This window comes from Sinohyriopsis cumingii, chromosome 16, assembly GCF_028554795.1.
Source record: "Sinohyriopsis cumingii isolate HCF-2022 chromosome 16, ASM2855479v2, whole genome shotgun sequence".
Classification (NCBI taxonomy): domain Eukaryota; kingdom Metazoa; phylum Mollusca; class Bivalvia; order Unionida; family Unionidae; genus Sinohyriopsis; species Sinohyriopsis cumingii.
In genome coordinates, this window is record NC_142976.1 from 6,703,965 (window position 1) to 6,730,508 (window position 26,544).

Sequence of the window (26,544 nt, forward strand, 5' to 3'; positions counted from 1 at the left end):
TATCCGATACAGCATTCGACATGGATGAACCAGTTCAAAAAGGTAAATCCGTGCGTGATTATCAGTATTATTCTTATGACGCACGTGTACCTAAGACACGAGGAAGAATTGAGTTACAAGTCCATGATACAAGTAAATATTTTCTACCCGCCGAGGCATTTACTGAGAGAAGGCGAGCTTGTAACAGATGTTCCTCTCAATACAGAATATGGGAGGGATGATATAATTGGTTTTGTTAATAATGGTATTATGGCGTTATTTGACAGTGCCACATACATGATTGATGGAAAAAAATATTGAGACAATTCAAAAAGACGTTGACGTTGCCACAACAATAGTAGGGTTAGCAAGATACTCCGACAAGTAAACAAGATCAACGGGTCCGTCAATGATGTTTACCAAAAATAACGCTGATCATTCTCATGCCAGTCAATTTTGTCATATACTTGTAACACAAAATACTTCGGTTGACCCACAACCAGTTGGAGGTGTACTTAGACCCGCCGCTAACTTTTTGATGCCGTATATCTTCAACAACAATTACAATTTAGGATGTGCTACACGTAAATTAATGTTGAAAGGTGATCATAGAAGATTTTCATGTGCGATTCCACTGTCGCATATATTTGGATTTTGCAGAAATGTCCGAAACGTTATCTTTGGAGCGAAACACACAGTTGTGCTTGTACGAAAGGGTAACGATAACGATGCTATTTGACGATCAGATGCAGATGGTGCTGGTAAAGTAATACTGTTTAAACTCTCACTATGGATGCCAGTAATGACTCCATCGATTGCTGATTTTTCAGTGTTTTGTGTAACTTTGCTAACGCAGCAGGGACATCACAACCGCCAGGTTTTATGTTATAAAAACCTGCGTTCACCCGGTCTGACAAAGGTGAAAGTCTTTGCTTCACATCGAACACAAGTTTCAGCTGTTGCGGTTTGACGATTACGTGTTTGAACTCGATTTGGATTTGCTGTACATATTTCTGTGAGACATTGCACACATTATGAAGGCATGATTGTGTTATAAAACATATGACATTTAACGTGACAAATTAGACAGGAAAGCTGAAGATTTCAATGTCACTGATTTGTCCGCACAGGCGGCACATTGAAAAAGGAGAGATGAAGATTTCAATATCATAGACTTATCTGCACAGGCAAATCCCCAATCACCCAAGCACGATGATACGTTTTTAAACTCAGCATGCATGCTAAAAATTGGCCCAGATTAATCAGGGAAAGCCAAACTGTTGCTGAATCTGATGACGAGATGCTTATAGTGAGATCGATGTAATTGCGCCTTTTGAGGACGATCAGCCATGTTATGGTGTACTCAAGGATTTTACCGATGCACTTCAATCATCGTCGAGAAGCAAAGCGTCTACCATTAGTTTCTTCTCCACCATCGACAGGACAAATGGGAAGACCTCACGTCGAGTCATGAACAAAGGTTTAAGCCACTTATCAAAAACACGCGTTAAATGGCGAATAAAGTGAAGAAAGTCGCGGAAATCACCTCAGCGATAATAGGAACAGAAGATGAACAGGACAGCCCGAACCACTGAGCAGTCACCACTGCGCCCAGAATATTATGTGGACCCAGAGACGGTTGTAGGCCCTTTAGTCCAACAAGAGGCAACGACGCAACCCAAGTGTATTTTAAAGATACCACGGATTATATATTTAACGAGCTCGTCCGCACCAGATATGACACATTCGTCGCTGAGGACGGTTCTATGTTAGTCTGAAAATATTAATAAAACTCCAAAGGATAAACGAAATGCAGTGGAAAACGAAAAATTCGATGGGTCTTATTATAACTTTGTTTCTATGTCATGGATAAAGACAAACTTTCTATGGATGATGTATAGGTGAGGGTGGGCGACCAAGCCAGGACAAGATAGAATTTTGGCCGTAAGGATAACTCTGGAGGGATTTGATGAGATACTGAAGACGTTTCGGGAAGTTCAACACATAAAGGGACAGAAACAACCAGGTATGATACATTGGAGAGTATTACATGTAATTTTTGGTCAATTATTAATACTTCATTCATATGAAATCCTTTGTTTTATGTAAAATGTTCTTTGAATTACCGTGCAAAATAATGGGATGGTAATGAATTAGTACTCTAATGCAGGGACGTCATTGGGGGGAGGGAAAGGGAGCATTCCCCCCCCCCCCCGAATTTGCATGTGCTGTAAAATGTAAAATTGTTGTTGCCTATATACGAAAATTAACAAGCCCGTCAAGTTTTGTCCCCCACCCCCATTCAAAATTTGTCCCCCCCCCCATTCAAATGTTGCCCCCCCCCCCCGAAAAAAGTTGAAATGACGTCCCTGCTCTAATGCACACACAACTCTCGTGTACGACGTTATTCAAGGTAGGGGCCTTTGAAATTCTAACAGTTTAGAATATAAAAAAAGGAACTAGAATATCAGAGTGGGACAATACTCCATCTCTCTCTCTCTCACACACACACACACACACACACACACATATATATATATATATATATATATATATATATATATATATATATATATATATATATATATATATATATATATATATATATATATATATATATATATATATATATATATATATATATTTATATATATATACATATATATACATATATATATATATATATATATATATATATATATATATATATATATATATATATATATATATATATATATATATATATAAAGGACCTGTTTTGTGAGGGTTTTCTGGACCCCCTCTCGCTGAGAAAAAAAAAAGAACACACAAACGTACTATATCACTTGTCTTTTGAAATTTGACTATAGTTTTATTCTTGCCCACGTTTATAGGGTACTATGCACACTTTAGTAAACAGTCACGTAGACATTTGTTTTGGTACCCTTTCGAGAAAAGTCAAGGCCCTTTTGAAATTTTGTATGTATTGTCCCCATCTGGTATTCTGCCGTTTTCTTACTACTGTGGTATAATTTCAACGGCCTGTGTTCAATGTAAGCCGGCTATCCAGTGATTCTTACTTGATTTCAGTTAAAAATAAAACATATGCTATCTGACTTCTACGACAAAATCCCATTCCCGCCTCTAATTGAAAACTAATGTATAGTGACCTGAGCCGACCCTGACAGTACGGATGTTGATCGGGATGTTTCATATCATTATAAAGGATGTGTCATTGTTGCTTTGTGGAAATAAAATTTATTCAACGTTAAAGGAAAACCGCATGTATCCCGAGGTTGTATAACCTAGTATTTGTGTGAAGAGAATACTAATTAGAGACGTTTGAATGCACTACAGTTTATAATTTATTATAAAAGATAAAAGAAGTGTATCATGCTTGAATTCACATACATTTTTTTTTTCTTACCATGTGGGAGCTTCAAAAATCACACGATGAAAATAGGATTTCTGCGTGGTTTTAGCACGAATTCTTACATTTCAGTCACAATTTGTTCTTGGTCCTAAATAATTGTCTTGTAACTCTTGGTACTCACATTTGTTTCCCATAGCTTTTTTCTTTTCTTTCTAATCTTCGTCATTTTGGTCAGTGGTCAGTATATACTAACTGATGTTGCAAAATGACTGTATATGAGAGAGATGTGGTTTTGGTGGTGGTAGTGGTAGTGGGCTATTTCTTTAAATTAGCATTGTATCCACGCGACACGAATTGGTTTGACTTGAGTCTTGCGGTATAACAACAAAATTAGGTAATTTTGTGCAGAGGCTGTATGAGTAAATCTACAAGACACGGATGCACTGGTGATACGCAAGAATCAAAGAAGCACGGATTCAAAACGTAAAGTTCTAGGACTCACAGACCGATTCGTTGTCATATTTAACGGCAAAGATTATCCCTAGTTTGGTACAGGTCTTTTTAATCTTAAGTATCATACAAAGTTTTATTACAGCCCTGCAAGACATGTATTTGCTGTTAAATTAAAATTCATGATCCAAAGGATAACTATCATGTCAAACAGGGGGCGTAACTCATATTATCCCCCCCCCCCCCCAACACACACACACACACACACACACACACACACACACACACACACGCAGTGAAAATGAAATCTGCATTATGTGTTGCCCTCTTGGCTGAAATGGGGCGGGGGGGGGGCATGTACTGTTTATTAAGTAACTTGAAAAGAAAGCCCTTGTTTTTCAAACATATGCGAGTTTTTCATAAATATTTTTGATATGCAAATAATGTGATTTTTAATTTAACCATACTATAACAATTTTTTTTAAACAATTGCTTGTGTTGGCTTTAATGGCACGTTATTAGCTTCATCATGCCGAAGTAATGGGAGCTAAGACAGTCGACCCGAGGTGGCCTGGCCAGGGATGGAACCGTGATCCCGGGATTCTTTTATTACGAATCAGACGCTCACAAAATTTATGGCGGCACCGGCTATAATAGTTTTAGAAATCAAATCATCCGTGAAAGTTAGCAACACTTATCCGAAACACGCTGATACAAATAAACTAGTTTATGCTAATGAAGGACGGAGTTTGGTGGAGGCGAGTAAACTACTAGTTGGATAGATAACATCACGCTCCAGTCATGTGTTTCGTTCGATAAACTTTCTATGACCTTGTCATGCACAATGGATTTTACAAAGTATGGGGTATGAGTAGTGAAAGGGGATACCCTACGGACAATGGGAATTAGCATTACAGAACCCCTTGGGACAATCTACGGACAATGGAAATTTAACATGGCGAAAAATCGTGGGACAATCTACGGACAAGGGGAATTTAACATGGCAATAAATCGTGGGACAATCTACGGACAAGGGGAATTTAACATGGGGAATAGAGTTTGGGCTTGTTTAGGGACAAGGGGAATTTAACATGGGATTTTTCTTTTAAAAAAAAATTTTTAAAAAGGGGTAGGCAATGGAAAGGCTATCTCTTTTCGAGATATATGGGGCCCTGAAAAGGGCCTTTGGGTTTTTTCTTCTTCTTTTAACTTCTTAACTTCTTCCACCATCCTCTTATTTTGTCCATCATTCCTTTCTTCTTTTTTTTTTCTTTTTCCGGCAGCCAGTCCGGGTGGCCCATGGCCCGGAACTTCTCTTGGATTTTCATCCAGTTTGTGTTCAGTTTTTCGAATTCATCCCTTTTTTTTTCTATTTTCTTCTTCTTTTCTTTCCTTTAACCACTTTTCTTTGATCTTCTTGACCTCTTCGGTCAGCACATTCCTCATTAGTTCTTCAGCTTTCTTAAGTTTTTCTAACCCCCACTTCGCGAAACACCAATCTGTCCATTCTACAATGTCTTCTAGAAAGCACCTTGCACTCGTCACATGATCTATCGCTTCTTTTAACTTACCCACTTTGACATACGGTGGGTTAATTAAACCTCTGATTCTCTTCTCCTCATCCTCTATCATTTCTTTTACAATATTTACGGATAAGTGGAGGCTGGTTACTTGTCTTGAGACGAAGTCTTTTGTCACTGCATACCTCCATTCCTGTTCAACCCTTTCTACTACACTCAATCCATCTACCATCCAATACCAACTTCCCATAAGATCGTTGTATAAAGCTGAAGCTGCTGGCATCTTCTTGTTTGCTTATTCCGTAGAATGGGTTCCAATGGCCAACACTGTTAGTTTTATACTCAAAGCGCGAACGTGAAGGAAAACATCCCCCTAAAAACATAAAATGGATCTTACCTAGATCATGACCCAACAATGCGCGGACGTGAAGGAAAACATCCCTCTACTTTTTTCATATAATATAACCCTAACTATACTCTTCACATACGCTAAGAAACCCATAATCTACTATTCACACAAACTTACTTCACCATTTACAAACACAAACACACACACACTTCCACTATTAATAAAGAGTTAGTGTTTATTTTCACACTACTCTACCTACACACATTGGCAAATTAATAGTTATTTCTTTTCTAGAGTATTGGGTAGCCCTGAAAAGGGCTGTTTTGTTTGGAACTTCATGGACACCTGGTTAATGGTGGCACCTTCCAGGCCTGGCGCCACATACACATCTTATCCCCCAGTTACTTTTTACCTTTTGGGGGGAGAGAGCAGAGGCAGGATATGTCGCTTCAGAATCCCAATTTTCACTCTCTGGGATTCTGAAATTTTTTCTTCTCTCCTTTTCCTCCTCCTCTTCTTTATATCTTCTCTCCTCCTCTTCTTTTTTTCTTCTTTCCTCCTCTCTTATCCTTCCCTCCTCGACAATGGCTTCAGCGGCCAGTTCATTTAATATGCGCCTGGCATATTCCAGATGCACATGAAGTTCCAACAGTTTCTCCAGTCTCGTGTTCATTTTTGGTGTTGATCAATCAACAAGGGTAGCTGGACTGCCGAACGAGTTTCAATTTATACTGAAAGCGCGGACGTGAAGGAAAACATCCCCCTAAAAACATAAAATTCATCTTACCTAGATCATTAACCAGAACAACGCGCGGACCTAAAAGAAACACTCGCTCACTTTTTTATGCTACACATCACTTCAATAGACTATCCACATACGCAAAGCAATCCAATCTAACCCAAAATATACACCTCAAACAGCCCAAAAAACAAACATCATTTTAATCTACTATCCACACCAACCTACTTTATCACTTACAAACACAATCACACAAACACACAAACACATACCCTCACATTTTTTAAAGAAAGAGTTAGTGTTTATTTTCACACTACTCTACCTACACACATTGGCAAATTAATAGTTATTTCTTTTCTAGAGTATTGGGTAGCCCTAAAAAGGGCTGTTTTTTTTTGTTTTGCTATGGCATTCTTTTTTAGTTTCTAAGAATGCGATGTCCTCTGAGGATAGACTTTCTGGCGATAGGTCTGCTTCTTCGAAAAGAGAAGAAGAATTCTTTGGTGTCGATACGACAATCGACAAAGCCTCTGTCAGCTTCAGGTTGCTGCTGTTGCTGCTGTTGTTGCTGCTGTTGCTGCTGTCTCTGAAGTCTGTACTTCTCTGTCCATTCTTCTTTCTCCCTGTTCATTTCTTCTCTGAAGAGCTCTTCTATCAGGTCTTCAGTGATTTTTAACATTCTCACATTCTCTATTTCTTCTGGCTTCGGTATCAGACTGTGTCTGACCCTATGCAAATTCACGTAGGCTTCGTTGAGCTTAGCTAGTTTGGAGCACATCTTCTTAGGAGGATGAGTCGACAATGGATGGCTAGACTGGGAACAACCCGGTTCTTAAAGTTAAAGCGCGGACGTGAAGGAAAACATCCCCCACACGGTTTTCGAGCCGCAACGTTCATGAGAGGGATAGTAAGAAATGAAAGAGCATCAATCCAACATTCTTATAGCTAAACAAACCACAAAGGCATTTTTTTTCAAAACACAACATTTTTTATTCAAAAATCACTTAACACTAACTAACAACAACTCTAACAATAATCCAACATGATAACATCAAACAATTTTTTTCAAATGACAAACATTTTTTTCTTCAATTACTAACTACTTTGAACAGGGCTGACAACGTTGTGAATGAAATTGTGATTTCCACTGTTGGAAATCATTAGGCCATTGATGGACACTACGTTTCCTAGCTTGAGACAAAAGATAAGCATAATGGTCACAAAACCATCGATCTACTTTCACATCGTTTCTAGCAGAAGAACGAGGATCGAAATGAGTCACTAAATGTTCTAAGGAATAGCCCAGGCTGCGATGATGCAGAAAATACACACAGTACTGTCCACACACCAAGGAATCTGTGCCTTGTAATTTCACATTATTGAATCGGGTGGTTTGAGCATTTCTTCTCATAAAGTCGATGATATCGTCTTCCAAAGGGGGCAATCCGTACGAATCGAAATATTCCACACATCCTTCTTGAGGAAAGTAGACGGCTACCCAGTGGGTTCCTGGGAGATGACTGTCGTCCGTGTTGATCACGTAAGCTTGATGGTCTTTAGGTTTGCGATGAGGGAGTTCATCTTTAGCACAGACGACAGGATTCCAAGAAGCCGTATACGAACTGTGGTTCAAAAGGTAATAAAGTTCCCAGGTATCCATTGTTTTGTGTTTTTTTCTTCTTCACAGGTAATAATAAGTCGTCAATTCGATCCTGACTTTTTGCTTGAAAATGTCTGACGAATAAACGGTTATTCGTTCTGTTTCCTCACTCTGATTCAGGAGAGCTTCGATACGATGGATCTCTTGAGTGGTTAATGCTGGACAAGAATGTTCACGCAAGTCTTTATACCACTGGTGCAACACGTCTTTGTTCGAGATGAGACTCCAAGCTTCGTCCAGATACTCGTCCAATTTTTCTTCTTGACTTAACATTAGGCATTTATCGTGTTGAATTTGACTGGGATGATCGTTTTGACATCCATAACAATTTTTCTTGATCAATTCCGTCATTTTGTCGACCAAGTGTTTGGCAAAACAGGAGACTAAATGGGCTTCTTGTTCTGGCCATCTCGATTTCATCATGATCACTTCTTCTTTTTCCACGGTCTCCTTACATTCCATCTCCAAAGTTTCTCCACTAGGTAAAGAGGGATAACAGTCTTCCATGGCTTCTAGTAATCTAGGATGACTTCTCTTAAACTGTTGATTTCTATCGTATTATCAAATTCTGCATACAGGATGACGTTCACTGTGTTCCCTGCTTCCAGTGCACTCGCAAACTGAATTTCCACTCGAATCTGGCCAGATTTTATAGGGTGGAAATGTCCCTCGTCGCTGCCTTGGTCTGGAGTGAAATCGAAAGCCCACAAAGCATAGCCTCCGTCATAATCGTCGTACGTAATGCCGTGACTGGTGTTGGTTCCTAACTGACCGGTGGCTTCGTACAGGGACAAGTACGATCTCAAGTAATTCTTCTGGGCAAAGTTAGGCTCGAAAGGTCGGGTACACAAGGTCTTGCCATCGCGACTGACTTCGATCTTGGACACATTGTAATGCTTAAACTCAAAAGGATTTTCGTTGTGGACTCCGTTGAAGGCTGTATTCTTGACGATACCAACAATCAAACGCTTGGGTAACTGTCCTTGGAACAGATGATCTTCGATCATGGATCGCTGTCCAGCAGGAATGGTGAACGTTTTCACTTCTACGCGTCGTATGGGATACTTGGCAGTTGTTCTGCTTAACGTTTGACTGATATCGTTTCCCACTTTAGGTAACACTTCTACGCGACGCACGTAGAGCTTGGCTTCTTGGATAACAGTTTTGTATTCATTGGCATGGGTCATCAAATGGAAAGCGGCACTGCTACGATTCAGTCTCAGGCGGATATCCACACCGTTCAGCAAATACTTTTCTTGTAACCACATGTCCAAATGCAAACGATCCATCAGTTCTAAACTTCGCCCTTGCAGAATTTTAGTTCTACGTGTGTTAAACCCCACATTGTGAGGATTGTCATCTTCTGTCAGGACTGTGTCGCTAAACGTGTTCTCACCTGCCGTGTCAGGTTTCCATACCACGCAAGCATCCAGATGAGTATTCTTGGCTTCTTTTCCGTACGTCAAGAGATTTTCCAAGTAGGCACGATATGGGTAAGTATCCATGCTGCTGCTGACCAGTTTGTTATTCAAGTACAAGTCCACTTCGCTGAACAAGGAATGCATGAAATTGTTGACGGGCGCTACCCTATCATTGGCTCCAGGATTGGTGTTGTCAGTTTTGATCACTTTGACTTTCAAATACAGGTAACTGCTATTCAGATCGATGTAATCTTCGGGCTGTCCTTTGATTTCAAACTCGATGGGAGCGGAATCGGTCAATGAGGAGACCGGGTGAAATTCCACCCACTGGGATTCTTGCATCGTCATCATGGTGGGGGGCATGGCAAACATATCCAGTTCCGTCTTGGAACAAGCACAAGACTCTCGGTGCATCATTTTTTTTTGTTCTTCCTCAATAATCGAAAACGTCTAAGTCTCGAACGGTTCTTCTTTTCTTGGCCTTTCTCGCTTGAAGTCTGGTGAAAGGGTGTTTTCTGCGTCGTCTCTTTCTGCCTTGTCCTTGCTGAATGCCTGATTCGGTAGCGTGCAGGGCATTTATAGGTGTGTCTCGTCGGCCTAAAATGTCTTTACCCGTTTGCAGCAAGACATTTTTGCCTGCCCTCATGAAGGCTTCTTTAGGGTTTTGTTTGTCGATGATGACATTTTGGAGAAATTCTTTGCCTTGTGTCAGTGCCGCATCTTTCAAGGCGTGCAATCCTCGTGTTACCATCGGTTTCAACACCGGGGCCACCGAACGAAAGGCCGATTTTAACATGTCTCCTAAACCGTGTCCTCGCTGTCGAGCCACCCCTTGGTACACTGGATACATGACTTACGAGTCGTGAGAGAACCGTTTTCGAAAATGGAGTTTCACCGTGACTTTTCCTTTGGTGAATGGAATATTTTGTCCCAAATCTCCTTTTATAGTAATGTTGACCGTGTCCAAATACGACTTGCTGACCGGCAAATAGTGAGGATGGACAAATTCGCGGTGAACGTGATAAGTGTTTCCACCTTCCTCGTCAGCGTTCGCGGCAGAATCCACTTTGAAAGGAATGACACGCAGTAACGGCACAGAGGTGTGTCCCACCACGTTATACTCCACCACATCGGAATACACAAAGATCAAATTCAGTCCTTGGTTCAGTTCTACCGGGAAACGAAAATACCTCGCAAAAATATCGTTGTCGGAAATGACTGGCAATTCGTTTTTCTTCATCATGACCATTCTCATCTCCGTGTCACCGCCCAACATGTCAAACAATTCAGGACAAAATAAGAAAGACATGAATTTTTTGGACCCCTCAGAAAATTTCATCAGAAAGCGACGAGCTATTTTGTGGTATTCCAGGGTGACACTTTTTTGGACATTACTCAAAGCTTTATGGAACACGCCATTAAACCTGGAGGCTATGGCGCTGACCAAATGATGACCACTGAAATAATAGCCTGGGAGAATGAACAAGTTGTAGGTGGTCGTTTTAGTTTTGTCATCATAGGTTTTATTGGTAGATGTGCCAATCTTATCCAACTCCTCTTGCAATTGTTTGTCATGAACTTCCACCTTAAACCAATTTTGCTGGGCAGTGATATTGTGGACTTGGGTCGGGTGAATCATTTCTACTAAAGCCACTTCCCAATGGGCTTCGTGATCTAACTGGATGGCTTGAGGTAATTTGGCCGTGTAACAGCACAACGTGTTGTGGGGAAACACCTCCATAGAACTGTCACTGGGTAAGGTTAAGTAAAATTGGTTTTGGTGACTCATAATTCCAGAGTTCTGTGGCTGTCCGAGGGGATATTACTGGATGTCAGAGGCGTGTCTCCGCCCAAAATGGGGTTCTGGTTGTGGTTGTTGGAGTGGTGACTGGCACTGACACTGGCACTGGACACAACGTTCCCGTTTGAGGAGAATTTCAGGGAGGGATTGGGAAGCAGGTAACCGATGCAACTGCTCAATAAAATGGTCCACAATTGTTTGTCTCCTTGTTGCAAACTCAAATTGGCGATGGCTGCCCCGATGACACAATACACCACGAAGATTTGGCAGAAAAAGACGATTTGCGTTTTAGGCACACGTTCTCCACACCACACCCACAAGGGTTGTTTTTGTAAATCTTGCACAGAAGAACTAGGGGAAGAAGGACTGGTCGACGTAGCTGCGTCTGATGTGTGAAAGGGCATGATGGTCACTTCTTCTTTTTATAGTCGATGACTTGCGAAGCGTCGATCCAAGAATCGAAACTGGGTGGATATCCTTTCCAACGTACTTTGACTTCTTTGACACGTCGTTTGCCCACTTTACGGGTTCTGCGTTCGAGAATGCTTTCGATGTCGTACACGTCGTCTTCTTTTTTGGTGACACGTTGTAACTCGGGCAAATAAAACGTTCCTTTGAGTACTTCTCCGTTCATGTCTTCCAATTTATAGACGGCAGGATGACGGCCATGTACTCGTCCAGTGACGCGAAACAGTTCGGTCGTCCAGTTAGGTAAGTAACCTTTGTCGAAAGTGCGTTTGGTTTTGCCAATGCGCACCCAATCTCCTACGGTCAACTCTCCACTTTTCTTGGGGACAGCCCTCGTCGGGGACGTACCGAACAGGCGCTCGAACACCAGCACTTCGTTGTCGGGAGTCACGTCTTGCGGGGCACGTCCGATGCTTCGATGGTAAGATTGGTTGTACGCTTGCACCAGGTGAGGTAAGATGTCGATGTACTTCAGAGTGTGGTGATGCGTAAAATATTTCCACATGCGTTCTTTCAAAGTGCGTTGAAAACGTTCCACGATGCTGGCTTTGGTTTCGGGATTCTCGGTGGTAAAAAAATGAATGTCACGTTTCTTTAATTCTTTTTGGAAAGCTTGGTTCAGAAATTCGGTGCCTTTGTCCGTTTGCCATCGAAGAGGGTGACGACCGCTTTGTTTCAACACCCGTTGCAGGGCTCGCACTAACTCGCTGCTCGATTTGGAAGTCAAGGGCACGACCCAGGCAAATTTGGAAAAGACGTCGATGACACAGAACAAATATTTGTAGCCACGATTGTAGCTGGCCAAATGAGAGACATCGGCTAAATCGGCTTGCCATTGATGATCGATGCCTTCCACTCGGGTGCGACTTCTGGCAAACTTGCGTCGAATGGGTTTGTGCAAAGTGTAGGTAGCTTGTTCTTGTAACCATCGTTGCACTTGAGGTAAACGGAGACTTTTCAGTCGCGTTTTGGCAGCACGATACAATTTTTGAACTCCTGCGTAACCTGCAGGATGGGAGGGATCGTAGTAAATGCTGGCTAAGACTTTTTCCATTTTTTATTTTGTGTTGGTGTGTTAATAAGTCACCCACTCTTCGGTGATGCTACTTTGGGTGGGTCGAAAGGGTGGTTTGGAAACGGATTTACGTGTCCGATGGGCTACGGGAGTAGAAGTCGAAGGTAGTGGTGGTGGTGGAGGTGGCAATGGAATGGCTTTGGTTTTCTTTTCTTTTTTCGCTTCTGGTTTCTCTTCTTTCTTTTTCACTTCTGTCGAAGGAGGTGTGGACATCATCTTTTTAACCCAAGCTTTCATTTCTTCTCGTTGGGGTGTGGGGGACGGGGTCAATAAGGATGCTGCAATCTTACTCGAAATGGGAGCTGCTGACGGTGTTTGAAACACTTCGCGCGTCTCTTCTTCCTCAGGTCTTTGTGGGGTAGCATCTCTGGTGACGGTTGGGGATGACAGTAGTGGTGGTGGTGGTGGTAATGATGGTGCTGGACTTTTCATCAAGGTCTTAAAATCTTTTAGAGTGGGTAAAGCTGTTTCGTCTAAAGCTTTCTGGTGAAAGAGTTGCAGTCTTTGCAAGAGTTGACCGTACTTTTGCGATTTTTCTGTTTCGGACAAATCTTGGCGATCCATCAAGGATTGCAATTCGTGTTGTAACTGGGACATCTCGCTCAAATTGGGATTGGGAGGTAAATGCGGGGTGCGTTGTTCTTGCCACCGATGGTATTCCATCCATCGTTTGTAAGGCACTAAAGCTAGTTTTCGTCCTTCCATGGGGTTGTCAGGGGTCGATTCTGAGATCTTGGGACTTCCGAGGGCCTTTTTATCTTGCTCCCACCAGTCCTCCCAACATGGTTCCCAAGACTCCTTTCAGTATGGGGCCTAACAAGAGAGGTAAAATGCCTCCACGTTGGACCAACATCTTCTTTTTTTGACGAATGGGAATTTTCTTTTGAACCATTTTCCGAAGAACGTGACGATGTTTGCCTAAGCATTGTTTCTGGTGTTTGGACAAAGGGATCGTGCCTTTCAAAACGTTCAAACAACATTCGCACACGGTATCGATGACCTCTTTGGAGGCTGTTTGAATGAGTTTTTTTCGTAGGGGTGGAGAAGCTTTGGACAGGACAGATAACATGTCCCCATGTTTGGCTAAACGTGGTGGCAGTCCTTTCCTTTTCTTTCCTTGGGGTTTTCTGGAGGGTGACATCTTTGAGTCTTCAGGAGCACCAAAAAACACTGATATCCTACTCGGTCACAGGCCTTTTTTATACTGGAACGCGTCGCCATTGATTGCCTTTACGTCGTATCAGTTTGAGGACAGGCATGACACGTCGTGCAGGGGTACGTAACGGACTAAATCGAGCCAGTTCTTGCTTGGACAAATCCAGTAAACTTTGTAACATGCCCGATCTTTCATGGACTTTGATTTTGGGAGAAGGTACTTTGTGAGCAGCAGCCACTGCCGCTAAATTGGAAGGTCCTGCCACTGGGGAAGTTCTTTTGGGGGTCATCAACGGAGAAGTTCTTGGTGTAATCAACGTCTCCAAGTACTCTTCAGTTCCTGGTGACATCAACGGAGAAGTGGACAAACGTGAGGCTGTCGGAGACGCTGTGGCAGGTCGTGGTTTGCGAGTGTAAGGTTGCGTCCTGGCCGAAGTGCCTCTCTTGCGACTAGTTTTCTTCTTCTGTGGACTTTTCTTTTTCTGAGGACTTTTTCTCTGTTTCTTTTTCTGGGGGCTTCTTTTCTTTTTTCGGGGTGGTGTCTGGTAAGAGGAGGGTCCTGCCACTGGAGAAGTTCTTCTCTTTGGGGACCTGGTCTTTTTCTTCTTGGGGCTTCGTTGAACTTTTGTCTTAGGGATAACTTTTGGGGCATTAGGATCCCATCTTAAGAGTGAGCGAATGATGACCCCTCCTAGAGTACCGCTCCCTCCAGGTTTCAAAATGATTTGTTTTTTGGTTTGAGTGTCGATGCGGGGATCGGCCAGTTGGACCAAAGCGACTTTGTTTCGATCGAAAAAGCGTTGGGTTTGATGAGGAATCTGAATGATTCCTTGGAGTAATTGACGTGCCGTCACCGTAAACCATCGTAAGACTTCTTTGAGACTAGCTTCTAAGACACGAGCTCGTGTTTGTGGATCTTTTTCTCGACTGATGCCATACAAGGCACGAATCAATTTGACGGGAAGATGCGACTGAAGGGACGTCATGTTCACACTGTGTGAGACAGACGAAAAAGGGTCTGAGGTTTTTATAGATTTTTTTCATGGGGAGTGAAATGAAGTCGAGGACGGAGACGTGTACAGGACAGGTCCTCCGTCTTGGCACCAGTGGTGAAACAAGTGGGTACGAAATCGCAAATCATCGGGGGTCGTAGGTTTCAAATCGACGAGTAAATAGGCGTGTGGTGTTTGAGTGGCATCGTCGTACGCCTGAGTCAGCCAAGGCGTTCCTAACTGTTTGGCTAAGACTTGCACTTGCGATTTATCTCGAGGGCTTTTAAACAAGACCACGTAATGCGCATTGAGACTGATGGTGCGATGGGCTTTACTTTGTTGAAACAAATTTTGGGTGATGTAAACGACACTGGCATTACGGTGATGCCCTTTGCGCGTGAACCACAATTTAATTTCTTCTTCGTCTTCTCCTAACATGTCGTCGAAAATGACCAAATGGGTTTGACGGGAGTCAGAGACGATGCCGTCGTCTTCTTTAGGAATGCCTTCCACAAACACGATGGAATCGCCTTGACTTTCTCGCAAAAGGCTGTACGCCGATTGCCACTCTTTGTAACACCACACGATCCGTTGAGGGGGCCGATCGATCAAATGATGTTTATGCTCGATCAAACGTTTGACGAATTCGGTTTTGCCTGAACCGCTAGGTCCAGCAATGAGCATGTTAAAGGGATGGCGAAGATACAAAGCCTCCCAACTGGCACGATCTAAGTGTTCGTCGATGACTTTGACAGTAGAGGAAGAGGGAGCAGAGACAGCAGAGGTAGCCATGGTGTGAGAAATGTCACTTGTGACACGAAAAACAAACAAGACAAGAGTTTATATACTTTTTCAGAACACGTTTATTGAATGTTTCAAATATGAACACGAAAGACAAAAATACATACAACCCAAATAGTGATGTACAGGAATATAAAACACAGCAAAGCGATCAAAGTGGAATATAAACAAGTGTCTGTACAACATGTTTTGGGTAACCAAGATGTCCTAGGGACAGTGTGTAATGTTCTTACAGTCTCTCCATGAGGTATTGTCACACAAGTGTCCTCCCGGAATGACCTTTCAGGAATGTCCATGACAGTCCTGTCCTGAAGCGAGTGGTTGTTCTCGGTGACGGGTTCTTCTGGCACCGTCACTAACACAGGTTGAAAAGTAACTTTTTTCCTTGAACAACTCTTGTGCATACTGGGCCACTTCTTGGGTCCAAGCCTCAAAACCCCCCTTTTTCCAGTCACGAACATCTGTCCAATGAGGGTGTAAGTCACAAGCTACACACACATCGTCATACACGTCTTGGGTAGCTAAAAGTTGACGAATCTTTTTTTCCTGTTGAGGTCGAGAAGTATCCAGATGAAACCGCAAGGCTTTGAGCAAAAGGAGTTTTTCGTGACCATTTAAGGCCATGGAGGTGGTAAGTACTGATCGTAAAGAGTCCACAAAGAATCGGCTGGTAAACGAAATCCCAGAAAACAAGTCACTAAGACACACACTACTTGTCGTCCCAAATTGAATGGATACAGTTCTTGTAATAATCGATGGTAATGATCCACGGTTTGAATATGGTCATTGAGTTCCTTCCACGGAATCTGTTGGATGACATGTGACATAAACCGTGGCATGGCAGCCTGTTTTTATATTCTCTTTTTTTTGGATGCAATACACGTACTTTCTAGCCAGAGATCTTCGTTCTCCAGTAGGGAATCTAAATCTTGCATACTGTAACCGAAACGTCAGAGTTCGTTTAGGTGTTTCCTCTTCCGCTAAGCAGATTCCACGTAAAATATGTTGGTAATCCTTTACCTTGTCTTCCTCAATGCGTTGCACTAGGTGAATCTCGAAGTAACCATAATCATGAACATGTCGATCATTAGCGACCTCAAAGTTTTGAACAATGTCTGACCATTGAAAGAATTTCTGACGAATCAGTTCTCTTATACCATTCAGGTACCAGTGGTTAAAGATCTGGTGACGTATCGGATGCAATTGTTCTTTACGTTTGACTTGTATTTTGACCAGCTCTCGGTAAATGCGTTCTCTCAGCTCCACAGGCAAAGCACGAATGTTCTCTTGTAAAGTATCCATGAATAGGTCATACTAAATCCTCTTTGGTCTGACACATGAAATGTACTGTTTGCACAAACATGGTTTTAATTCATTGTCGAATCTAAATCGTTTCACCACTAATTTACACATTACAATTCGTTCAGAAGTTTCCTCTTTCACCAAGTTGACATTGCGTGAAAGATGTTGGTAATTCGTTAACTCTTCCTCTGGAATTCGATGCAGTACGTTTACAATGTAGTAGATAGAATCGTCCATACCAAACCATTCCTTTTTATAACCAGGAGGTCGTTGATCAATGTCTGTCCAATGGAACACTTTTAACTCAATCAGTCCTTGTATAGCCTGAAGGTACCAGTGGTTCAAACACCGGTGACGTAACGGATGCAATTGTTCTTTACGTTTCACTTGTATTTTGACCAGTTCTCGATAAATGCGTTCTCTCAACTCCACAGGCAAAGCACAAATGTTCTCTTGTAAAGTATCCATGAACAGATTATTATGGTAAGAAGTTACTTCAATGTCTCGGTCCCACTAAGGGTAAGTAATGACAATTCGGTGACCATCGAGCATGTTCTACGTAGGCCGAATCTTGCGGTTCCCAGTGGTGAAGTGACACACCGCAACTGAAGCACTTGACTTTATCTCCTTCGCCCAAGTAGAAAAATCCGGCTCTGGCTAATTCTTCAGGGGTCGGTCCTCCCAGATACTTTGGCCATTTTCCTTTGAACGATTGAAGACGATTTTCAAAGTCGCAGTATTCCGACAAACGCACAGGGAACGAATATTCGTCTTTCACAGGTTCGTTTCGATGAGGGTTGGGTGACATGAACAGGAGTTTGCTCAGGGCTGGATGACATCCGTAGGGAGGTAAACGTGAAGGTCGACATTCCCCTTTAAACCCGGTAAAATGTCTAAGAGGACGAGCGGCATCGCTTTCGCATCCCTCAGGTTTGACACGCACAGCATCACTTTCCATGATAGGGGCAGTGAGAACAAAGTTCCCATGATGCTTTACGGCATCGCTCAGGTCACAAGGTACAGCATCGTATCCATCGCAAGGCTCACAATCACACTCGTCTGCAAACTCCGTTACGCAATTACAATGGTAACCACATGGACAATCGCAGTTTCCTTCCGGACATTTTCCGTCGCAATGCATGGGTCTTATCCATCCAATATTAGTCACACTAGAGGAAGATACAACTTTTTTACAATCCCCAAACTGGAACGATGTCTCTTTCAAAGTATTCATCTTGTTCGCTCGGTCTTGGTAGTCACAATGAACTATCGATCTTGCCTAGGGTTCCTTTTTTATATACAGACCAATACCGACGTGACCGTACGGTAAGGTGAAATGATTGGGAAGTCGAACTCGCTTCTGGTATACAATTTGATAGACTTTTTCCAAGGGTCGACTGACGATGTGGTGAGTGGGTAAACGTACAATCTTGTTCGGTTGATAGGTGGTCACTTTAAAGTTTCCATCCTCTCCCGATTGCAAGGCTTCTTTCAATACCCCAAAGTTGACCACTCGACTGGTACGATAATTCAGAGTCAGTCCTTTCACTTTGCACGTCGTGTGCACTTCTCCTTGTTTGTCCCGGTATTCGTAGCCGTAATTTTTGGGACCGCCACTGACGAAACTTAGAATCTTGTCGTCGGGATGCTCGTCTGTCCAGGCTCCTAAACGGTCTCCTTCGATGTTAGGGTGATGTTGAATCGGGTGATGGATGTAAATGCAGCTGTCCGTGTCAAAGTACAGGACGCGTTCTTCTAACAGTTCTAAAGCTTCGTACAATTTTAAGCGAGCATGGGCTGTCACGTAAGCCGCAATGATGACATTTCCAAAAGGGTCGTCTTGTACAAAGTCCAGATCTTCTTCGTAATTGACCAAGATCAAATTCTCTCGAACGACGTCCACGTGTTTCATGTATTTGGTTTTGTCGTGAATCATCTGGAAGTAGCGTGAAGGTTCTGTCAAATATTCCGTCTTGGGTAAACACGGTCGTTGTGCCATTTTACCCCACAAGCAATTTAACATCACTTTGGCAAACGATCGCCTGCCTTCGTTTTTCTCGATGTGGTCTAAAGTGATGCCTTCTTGTTCGTAGTATTTCTCTTTGAATTTTATTTGGTCTTCGGGAGTGTGACACCAGGAAGGATAGCTGCTGGCTTCTTGCTTCAGTTTCAAAAAGGCATCCACGTAGTCTGCGAAAATGCCTTTCTGACTGGGGTCACCCTTGCGGTATTGTTGTGTCTTGGGAAAGTGGCAAATTTCGTACACTTCTAACAGTTGATATCCCATGTCCAGAGCTTTGAACAATTCTACGCTGACCCAGGTTCCCGTCAAGGCCCGTTCTTCCTGGCTGTGATGGCAAGGTTGGTCTTGGTTGCACGTTTCGGCACAAGTACGGCACAAGGGAAACATCAGTTTGCCTTGACAATGGTGAGGTAAGACGGGATGGTATAGGTTCGTGGGAGGCAAAACTTTGCACTTGATCAAGCCTTCGTATTGTCGAATGTTTTTCAGGTCGATGTGTTCCGTCAGCAATTGCGGGTGCCCTACAGGAAAGCGACAATATTTGCACACGTAGGGATACAGCGAACACACGTCCAAGTATTTGATTTCTTCTCCTTTCTCTTCGTCGGCTTGGTACAGCAAACAGGTGGCATTGGTCCTTCCTCCGTACAAACTATCCCTCGGGTTCAGCGGGTCCATGAACTGGTAACTTTCCACGAGGCGTTTAAACTCGGGATCGGTTTTCAAGCGGTGATCGTATTCGTGTTCCCACATTTCCACCACTTGGTATCCTTCCTGTTCCAACTTTAGGCGTCGTTGACAAGTGTCCTGGTACAAGTCTTCCATGGTTCGTTGTAAAAACTGATTTTTAGTGCCACGGTCAGGGTAACAGACGGGACATCCGTGAAATAAGCAACCGTTAAACTCGTACACGATCTTGGGGTTTTCTAAGTCCCAGCCATCGACCGAATACGTTCCGATGGTCTTTTCGCCCCCTCCGTTGCGAGCATGCTGAATCCACTTGTCTTCCTTGTCGCACAAGTAATGTAACCAGCGTAGGGCTTTGACCGAGTATTGACGCTTGACAAAGTGGGTCGTTTGAGGGCTGATGACAGCCACGGTGTTTTCAGGCATGAATCGTTGTTGATACACTAAGGAACACACTTTGGCAATGGTGCAAGCTTCTTTCAAAGGATCGACCCCTCCGTGTTCCATGAACAGTTCTCGAAATTTTCCACAGCAACGCCGTAAAATGTCCACGTCGGAACGACAATACTTTAACATTTCTTCCTGAAAGTCGAAAGGGTCCGAGGCGTGAGCCTGGTACCAAGCGTAGAAAGCTTCTCGTTGTTCGGTACGCATGTTGTTGGGGTCGTAATAGTGAGCCTCGGGTAAATGGGGTAGAACGGCGTGTTGATTGGCTTCCGTATTGAAAAAGTGTGGAAAGTACCCTTTAGCCATTTCTGTCATTCCAAACGTTTTAGGCATTCGACTCAAAGGCATGGCCAAATAGCTCATCGAATCTTTAAACTGTACTTGTCCCACTTGCATGAAAATGATTTTGGCTCCGTTCAAAGTCACTTTAGGACGCTCGGTGCCTTGTTCTGTATAGTATCTGAGAAGAAACTGTCCATCGTATCCGGAGAAATTGTGAGCCATCACCGTGGCATGACGATGACAATCTCCGTAACGTTCGATGTCCTCTTGGCTCCACGTCTTGTCGACGGGGTCTAAGACCCATTGGGCAAAATCGGCTAACGTGTTTGGTCCCCGAAAGATTTTTTCACGCCCTCCGGGAATCTTGCTGCAGTGAGGGCAATGACTGAAGATAGGTTCTTGAATGCACTTCTCGCACGCTCGATGAGCCACGCAGAAATTAGGAATGTGAATTCCAGTCTCTTGCATGCATTCGAAATCGAAAAAGATGAAATTGCCTTTCTTCTTGTGACCGTCCTCTTTCTCTGGTGGGGGTTGGTATTTTTGCACGTAACATTCGTGTTCCAAGTCCACGATGTGGTGACAAATGTGACATTTTTTCTTTCCTGAACATACGTGTGCCTTGGTATTATTGGTACGTATGCCTTGTCCACACGTAGGGCACAATCTCAGGAGTTGACAAGCGCATTTCTTCTGTGAACCTTGCGTCTTCAAATGTTGTTGGTAACAGGTAGGGCTGACAAACGTGCGCAGACAAGTGGAACAAGGCACTGGTTCTTCGCTCAGACAGGGTGGAGAGGCCAAACATCCTGAGCATTTCCATCCACAATGTTTGTGTTGCTCTCGATTATTATAACCATAGTCACATTTCTCACAGTAATAACCGTATCCCAAGAATCCGGTGATACTGGTAATGGTATCGAAATGGTCATCGTGATGATAAACATGAATGTATTTTCCGTCCTTAAAATCTTGGCCTCGAAACAATAGAGGCCCGCGCATTTCTTGAGGGTGCACTTTCAAGGTGTATCGTGGAGCTAGGACATCTTGCAATTTTTGCATCTCAGGAACGCCGCAGGGTGTGTCTTTGGGCAGTCCGGCTTGTTGTAACAGGAGTTCTGCTTCGTTTCGTTGTTTGGCTCGGTCGGAACGTTGAATAGTGTCCCAGGTTCTTTTCCATTCTACCGTGTCGTTCTTGTTGGCATAGGTTCGTCCCACCACGATGGCACGGACTAAACACATCTGGTCATGAGGGTTGTTAATTCGGACGAGACTCGTTTTGGTGTTGCGAAGGTCGTCCACCAATAACATCTTTTTGCGTCCTGTCCCTTGAGGAGGAGAGACGTGGGTCATGTCCAGTGTGGCTTTACCATCGGTGATGTCAAACTGATCATTAGATTGTTGTACGTGTTGAATCTTGTCCATGACTTTGGAAGCAGTCAATTCTGCAGGGGTGCTAAACTCGATCCAAACAGGGGATTTCAAACCGTCGTGTTGTATGGAAAGTCTCAAGCGATCGTCTTCTTTGGGTTGACATTGTCGCTTGAGTGCAGTGAGCAAAGAATCCCACACCTCGGTGATGAACACTTCTGCTTTCTCTAACGGCACTTCAGCCTTGAAATCTTTAAACTTCACCGTGTATTTGTAAGCCGTGGTTCTAAATTTTCTAGAGGAGCGCTTTTCCGTCTCTCGAATGGAATAGTACTTTTCAGGGTTGACTAAGGGTGGTGAACTTGGTTTAGAGGGTTCAGATTCTGGTTCACTCATGTCCTCTTCAAAATCACTGGCATGAATTTGTGCCAAGATTTCAGCCCTGGTACGAGGCGATAGATCACGTTTCTGCCTCTTACTTTCTTCTTCTTCTTCTTTCTTCTCGAATGAATGGGATCGTTTCATCTTGAAAGCAAAAAGTCAAATGACTCAAGTTCAAACACCATAAACTACTTTATAGTCATAGCAGACCAGCGTATATAAAAGGGTGTGTGTCTTATCCTTTCACTATTCATTTCACTCTCAAGCCGAGCACAACGATGGAAGAGACTAACCAGATGGAACGTTTCGTCAGAGCTTTGCGAGGGGTCATTAGAAAATTCTCTTCAGACCAGCCTACGGACTACTCTCCTTCCTTTAGAGATAAAAGTCAAGATACTTGCTATATCTGTCAGAAGAAAGGGCATTGGTCTTCAGAGTGTCCAGACCGTCAAAAAAGAAAAAAAACAGGGGATAAAAAAGACAAAAGTCAAGATACCTGTTATTATTGTAAAGAAAAAGGACATTGGTCTCCAGATTGCCCCAAAAAGAAACAAGAGGAGTCAGAAGAAAAGAGGAATTCTTCAGAAGAAGAGAGGGATTCTTCAGAGGAAGAGAGGGATTCTTCTGAGGAAGAAAGAAGACAGGTGAAGAAAAAGAAACAGGAGAAAAAAAGAAGAAGGGAAGAAAGCGAGGAGGAAGAAGAGGAAAAGAGTGTGACGGTGAAGAAATTCAAACAGCAGAGAGACTAAACAAGGAGAAAAGAAGAAGTCAATGAACTTTTTATTAAAGTGTTGTGTTGTGAATTGTGAATTGGATTGTAAAAAAAAATGGAGAAAAGAATAAATGAATGATATAAGGTAAGAGTCTTTGAGTTTTGATTTTAAAATAAGAAGCTACACTCACGCACTCATACACAGACACGTACTATAAGGGTAAAATGGGTGAGTTTTTTTTTAGTTATTGGCAAATTGAAATTGTATTTCTTTTCGAGAAATGTGGGTGGCCCTGAAAAGGGCCTTTTTTTTCTTTATGGTGCAGGGGTGAGTTTAAGCAATCAATTTTAACTGCCTTAAGCCTTTGCCACGGCCAAGGCCTACTTCTGGACTGCGTAATGTTGATGATAATGATTGGGTTGAAATCACTAAGGGTGGTACGGTAGGCTTAGTCACAGGGTTGACATGTTTGGCTCGGGAAGGTCGTATTCTCTTCGGTCGTGATAAAGAAGTCTGATACATTTGTTTCAGACTTCTTAACTCCGCTAAAATGTCCAACAGTACCGTGACCGTTTGATTTTCACCCTCTTGTTTCTTTGCTGCTACTTCTTCTTGCTGTTGTTTTTTTCTTACCTCTTCTTCTTGCTGTTGCTGTTGCTGTAGGAGAAAAGCCTGTTCCGCTTCCTTTTGTCGTTGTATAAATTTCTCCAATTCTTCTTTCTGTCTCTGTCTAAAATTCTCCACTTGCGGTAATGAAGAAGGTAACGAAGGTTCCGGAACAAATTCTTGCGAGGAGAGAAAATCCACAAAATCCCAATTCACCTCTTCTGAAAGTAAGTCCGGGTTCCCTTGGGCGGTCTCCCCTGCTGGTGCACCCCACTGGATCGTTTTCTGAGTTTCCGTCATGTTGAATCACTATCGCATAGATTGACTGCACACAAGCGCTAGCGAATCTATATTGACTACGTGACGTCACAGACTGCTCTCTTCGGATTGGATGCGGGCTGACTGAATTCTGTAACGCGTGTTCGGATTGGTGAATGAACTCAATCCGTTTCAATCCTTCCTGTCCCTATAAATAAGCGCCGTTCACTGCATTGATTCACCTATTCTCGGAGCCTCAACATGTGGACAGACGTTGAATCTTCAACCCTTGTGTCAACGATGATGTTCAGGACGGACATGCTCATGTATGTCCGATCCAAGTGGACCGTTGTCCACAGGACCAACAGCAACCTGTGGATAAGAAGAGTCTATATAGAGAGACAAGGTTGCCTCAAGAGGACTCTGATGTATGGCCCTGCTGTAAGACGAAGTTTGAGGAAAAGAAGATGTCGCAAATGCCCTCTATGTTAAGAGCATATTAACATAAACCAAAGGCCCTTTTTAGGGCCAGCCATATTTCTCGAAAAGAGATAGTCTTTGAATTGCCTACCCCTTTTTTTAAAAAAAAATCCCATGTTAAATTCCCCTTGTCCGTAGATTGTCCCACGATTTATTGCCATGTTAAATTCCCCTTGTCCGTAGATTGTCCCACGATTTTTCGCCATGTTAAATTTCCATTGTCCGTAGATTGTCCCAAGGGGTTCTGTAATGCTAATTCCCATTGTCCGTAGGGTATCCCCTTTCACTACTGGTATGTCAAGCTTGAACTACTAATTTCAGATATGCTAATTATTTTTTTTAGCTCGCAATAAAAAAAGGCTTCTATTTATATACAGTTCTCGTTTCTTTGCAGAAAAGGGTGATTTGGTGAGGCTCCAGTGGGTTCCAGATCACGATCCATGTGGAGACAAAGAATCTCGCAGAGCCATACAACTTGGTCTCAGGGGAGAAATTCTGAGAAAGCTTAACGAAAACTGTATTCGTGATATCACTGATATAACAGACTTTGTGAAAGAACAGCACGTGTTGGTGGTTCAAAATAGCCTCAAGTCACTGTGGACTCCAAGAGAACGAGTATATATGCTCAGCGACCAAGAGTTGCGTCACCACGTTAGGTTAGGCGACGACGACGACCATAAAACTGCTCCAAAATATTTGACATCGAATGACGTTGAAATTAATGAGTCCGGAATTTCAACCGGAAGTAGAGAAACTGAGATAGGAGACGAAGTCAAAATGTTGACACTGAATTCTAATGAATGTTGCGAGTATAAACATAAAGTTGTTTCTGACGAGGGCCGTAATTCAGTTTCAAAATCCCAAGTAATCCTGTGTCTTGGCGGAGCTTTTAATCCAGTTCATACCAGGCACGTCATGGTCATGGTGATGGCAAAACGCTGGCTGGAAGATAATACAAATTATGAAGTAGTAGCTAGGCGATTAGCCGTGGCACCAGATGGGTATGTACTGGGCAAGATGACAAAGAAAAACGAAAAGTGTATGAAGGCGGAACATAGAATACAACTTTGCGAGCTGACATGCAAGGATGACAATGAGTGGCTCCAGCCGTTTCCGAAATTTATTTGTTCGGCGTTTGAATGTGGAATGAAGACTAAATATGATCTTGAACATAAGAAGAACTGTAAAGATTTACAAATAGCTCTCATAATCGGAGCGGATCGGGCTGTTAATCGAAGGGGTCACGCAAAATGGCATAGGGACTATAGTCATATTACACTATGCATTGGGAGACAAGGAGAAACTGGTCAAGTGATATGCAAATTAGAAGAAGACAAAAAAGCAGGAACATTTAAACATTCGAAGTTTTTTGTAGTTCCGGATGAATTGGACAATGTCAGTTCGAAATCGACTGGGTTACTCAGACGCTTTTGCAATTTAACATCAGAGACATATTGAACATGTGTAATATATACATTTGAAAATACCTACAATTTCAAATTTTTACAACTCTTTCGTTCAGTTTTCAAAAAGAAATATAACTCTTTTCTTAAACACCTTTCAATATTAGTAGGCGCAATATTCTTCTAAAATATAAGGTCAATATTAGTAGGCGGAATATTCTTCTAAAACATGAGGCCAATATTAGTTGCTAGGGCATTCTTCTAAAACAGGTGAATATTAGTTGCTAGGACATTCTTCTAAAACAGGTCAATATTAGTTGGCGGGGCATTCTTCTAATATATGAGGTCAATATTAGTTACTGGGGGATTCTTCTTAAATGAGGTGAATATTAGTTGGCGGTCTACACATGCTGTCCGGGTAAATATTAGGATGCAAATAAAGCTACAAACATGTAGATAGTAACGATATTTTGGGTAAAATATGACCTATCCTCAATCTGAGAGATTGTGTTACACGCATTTTCAAAAACAACATAAAAGCCAGTGATTTTTATGGAAATCCTTTAAACTGTCTTGTTATGAATACTTCTTCTAAAAAGTATATTATGCACAGTTATGTATTCTAGTATACCGATTTCCGAATGACAAATAGCATGGTTTTACTTCATAATTGTTTTTGCACAGTGTCAGTTAAATGATGGAGACAATACGTCAGAAGTTTAATAAGTATTCAAGGAATGACTAAAATACGGGAGGTTAATTTGTTACTTTAATAAGTTAACCACATAAACATTAGGACCGCTCCGGTGGCCTAGTGGTTAGAGCGTCC

The 26,544-nt window shown here is 42.6% G+C and overlaps 1 protein-coding gene across 1 annotated transcript; it reads left to right on the plus strand.

Annotated features, from left to right (window-relative positions):
- The first annotated feature begins 20 nt into the window (after positions 1 to 20).
- LOC149779880 (uncharacterized) lies at positions 21 to 25,770 on the plus strand. The gene is made up of 2 exons (XM_089937316.1): positions 21 to 42; positions 24,707 to 25,770. The coding sequence occupies exons 1-2, from the start codon at positions 21 to 23 to the stop codon at positions 25,768 to 25,770; spliced, it is 1,086 nt and encodes a 361-aa protein (XP_089793442.1).
- Positions 25,771 to 26,544: the final 774 nt, after the last annotated feature.

Bases quoted from the DNA above. Each gene is read 5' to 3' on its own strand.
- LOC149779880 (XM_089937316.1), top strand. From the start codon at position 21: ATGGATGAACCAGTTCAAAAAG. The intron at 43-24,706 runs GTAAATCCGTGC...GTTTCTTTGCAG, and splicing joins GGATGAACCAGTTCAAAAAG to AAAAGGGTGATTTGGTGAGG.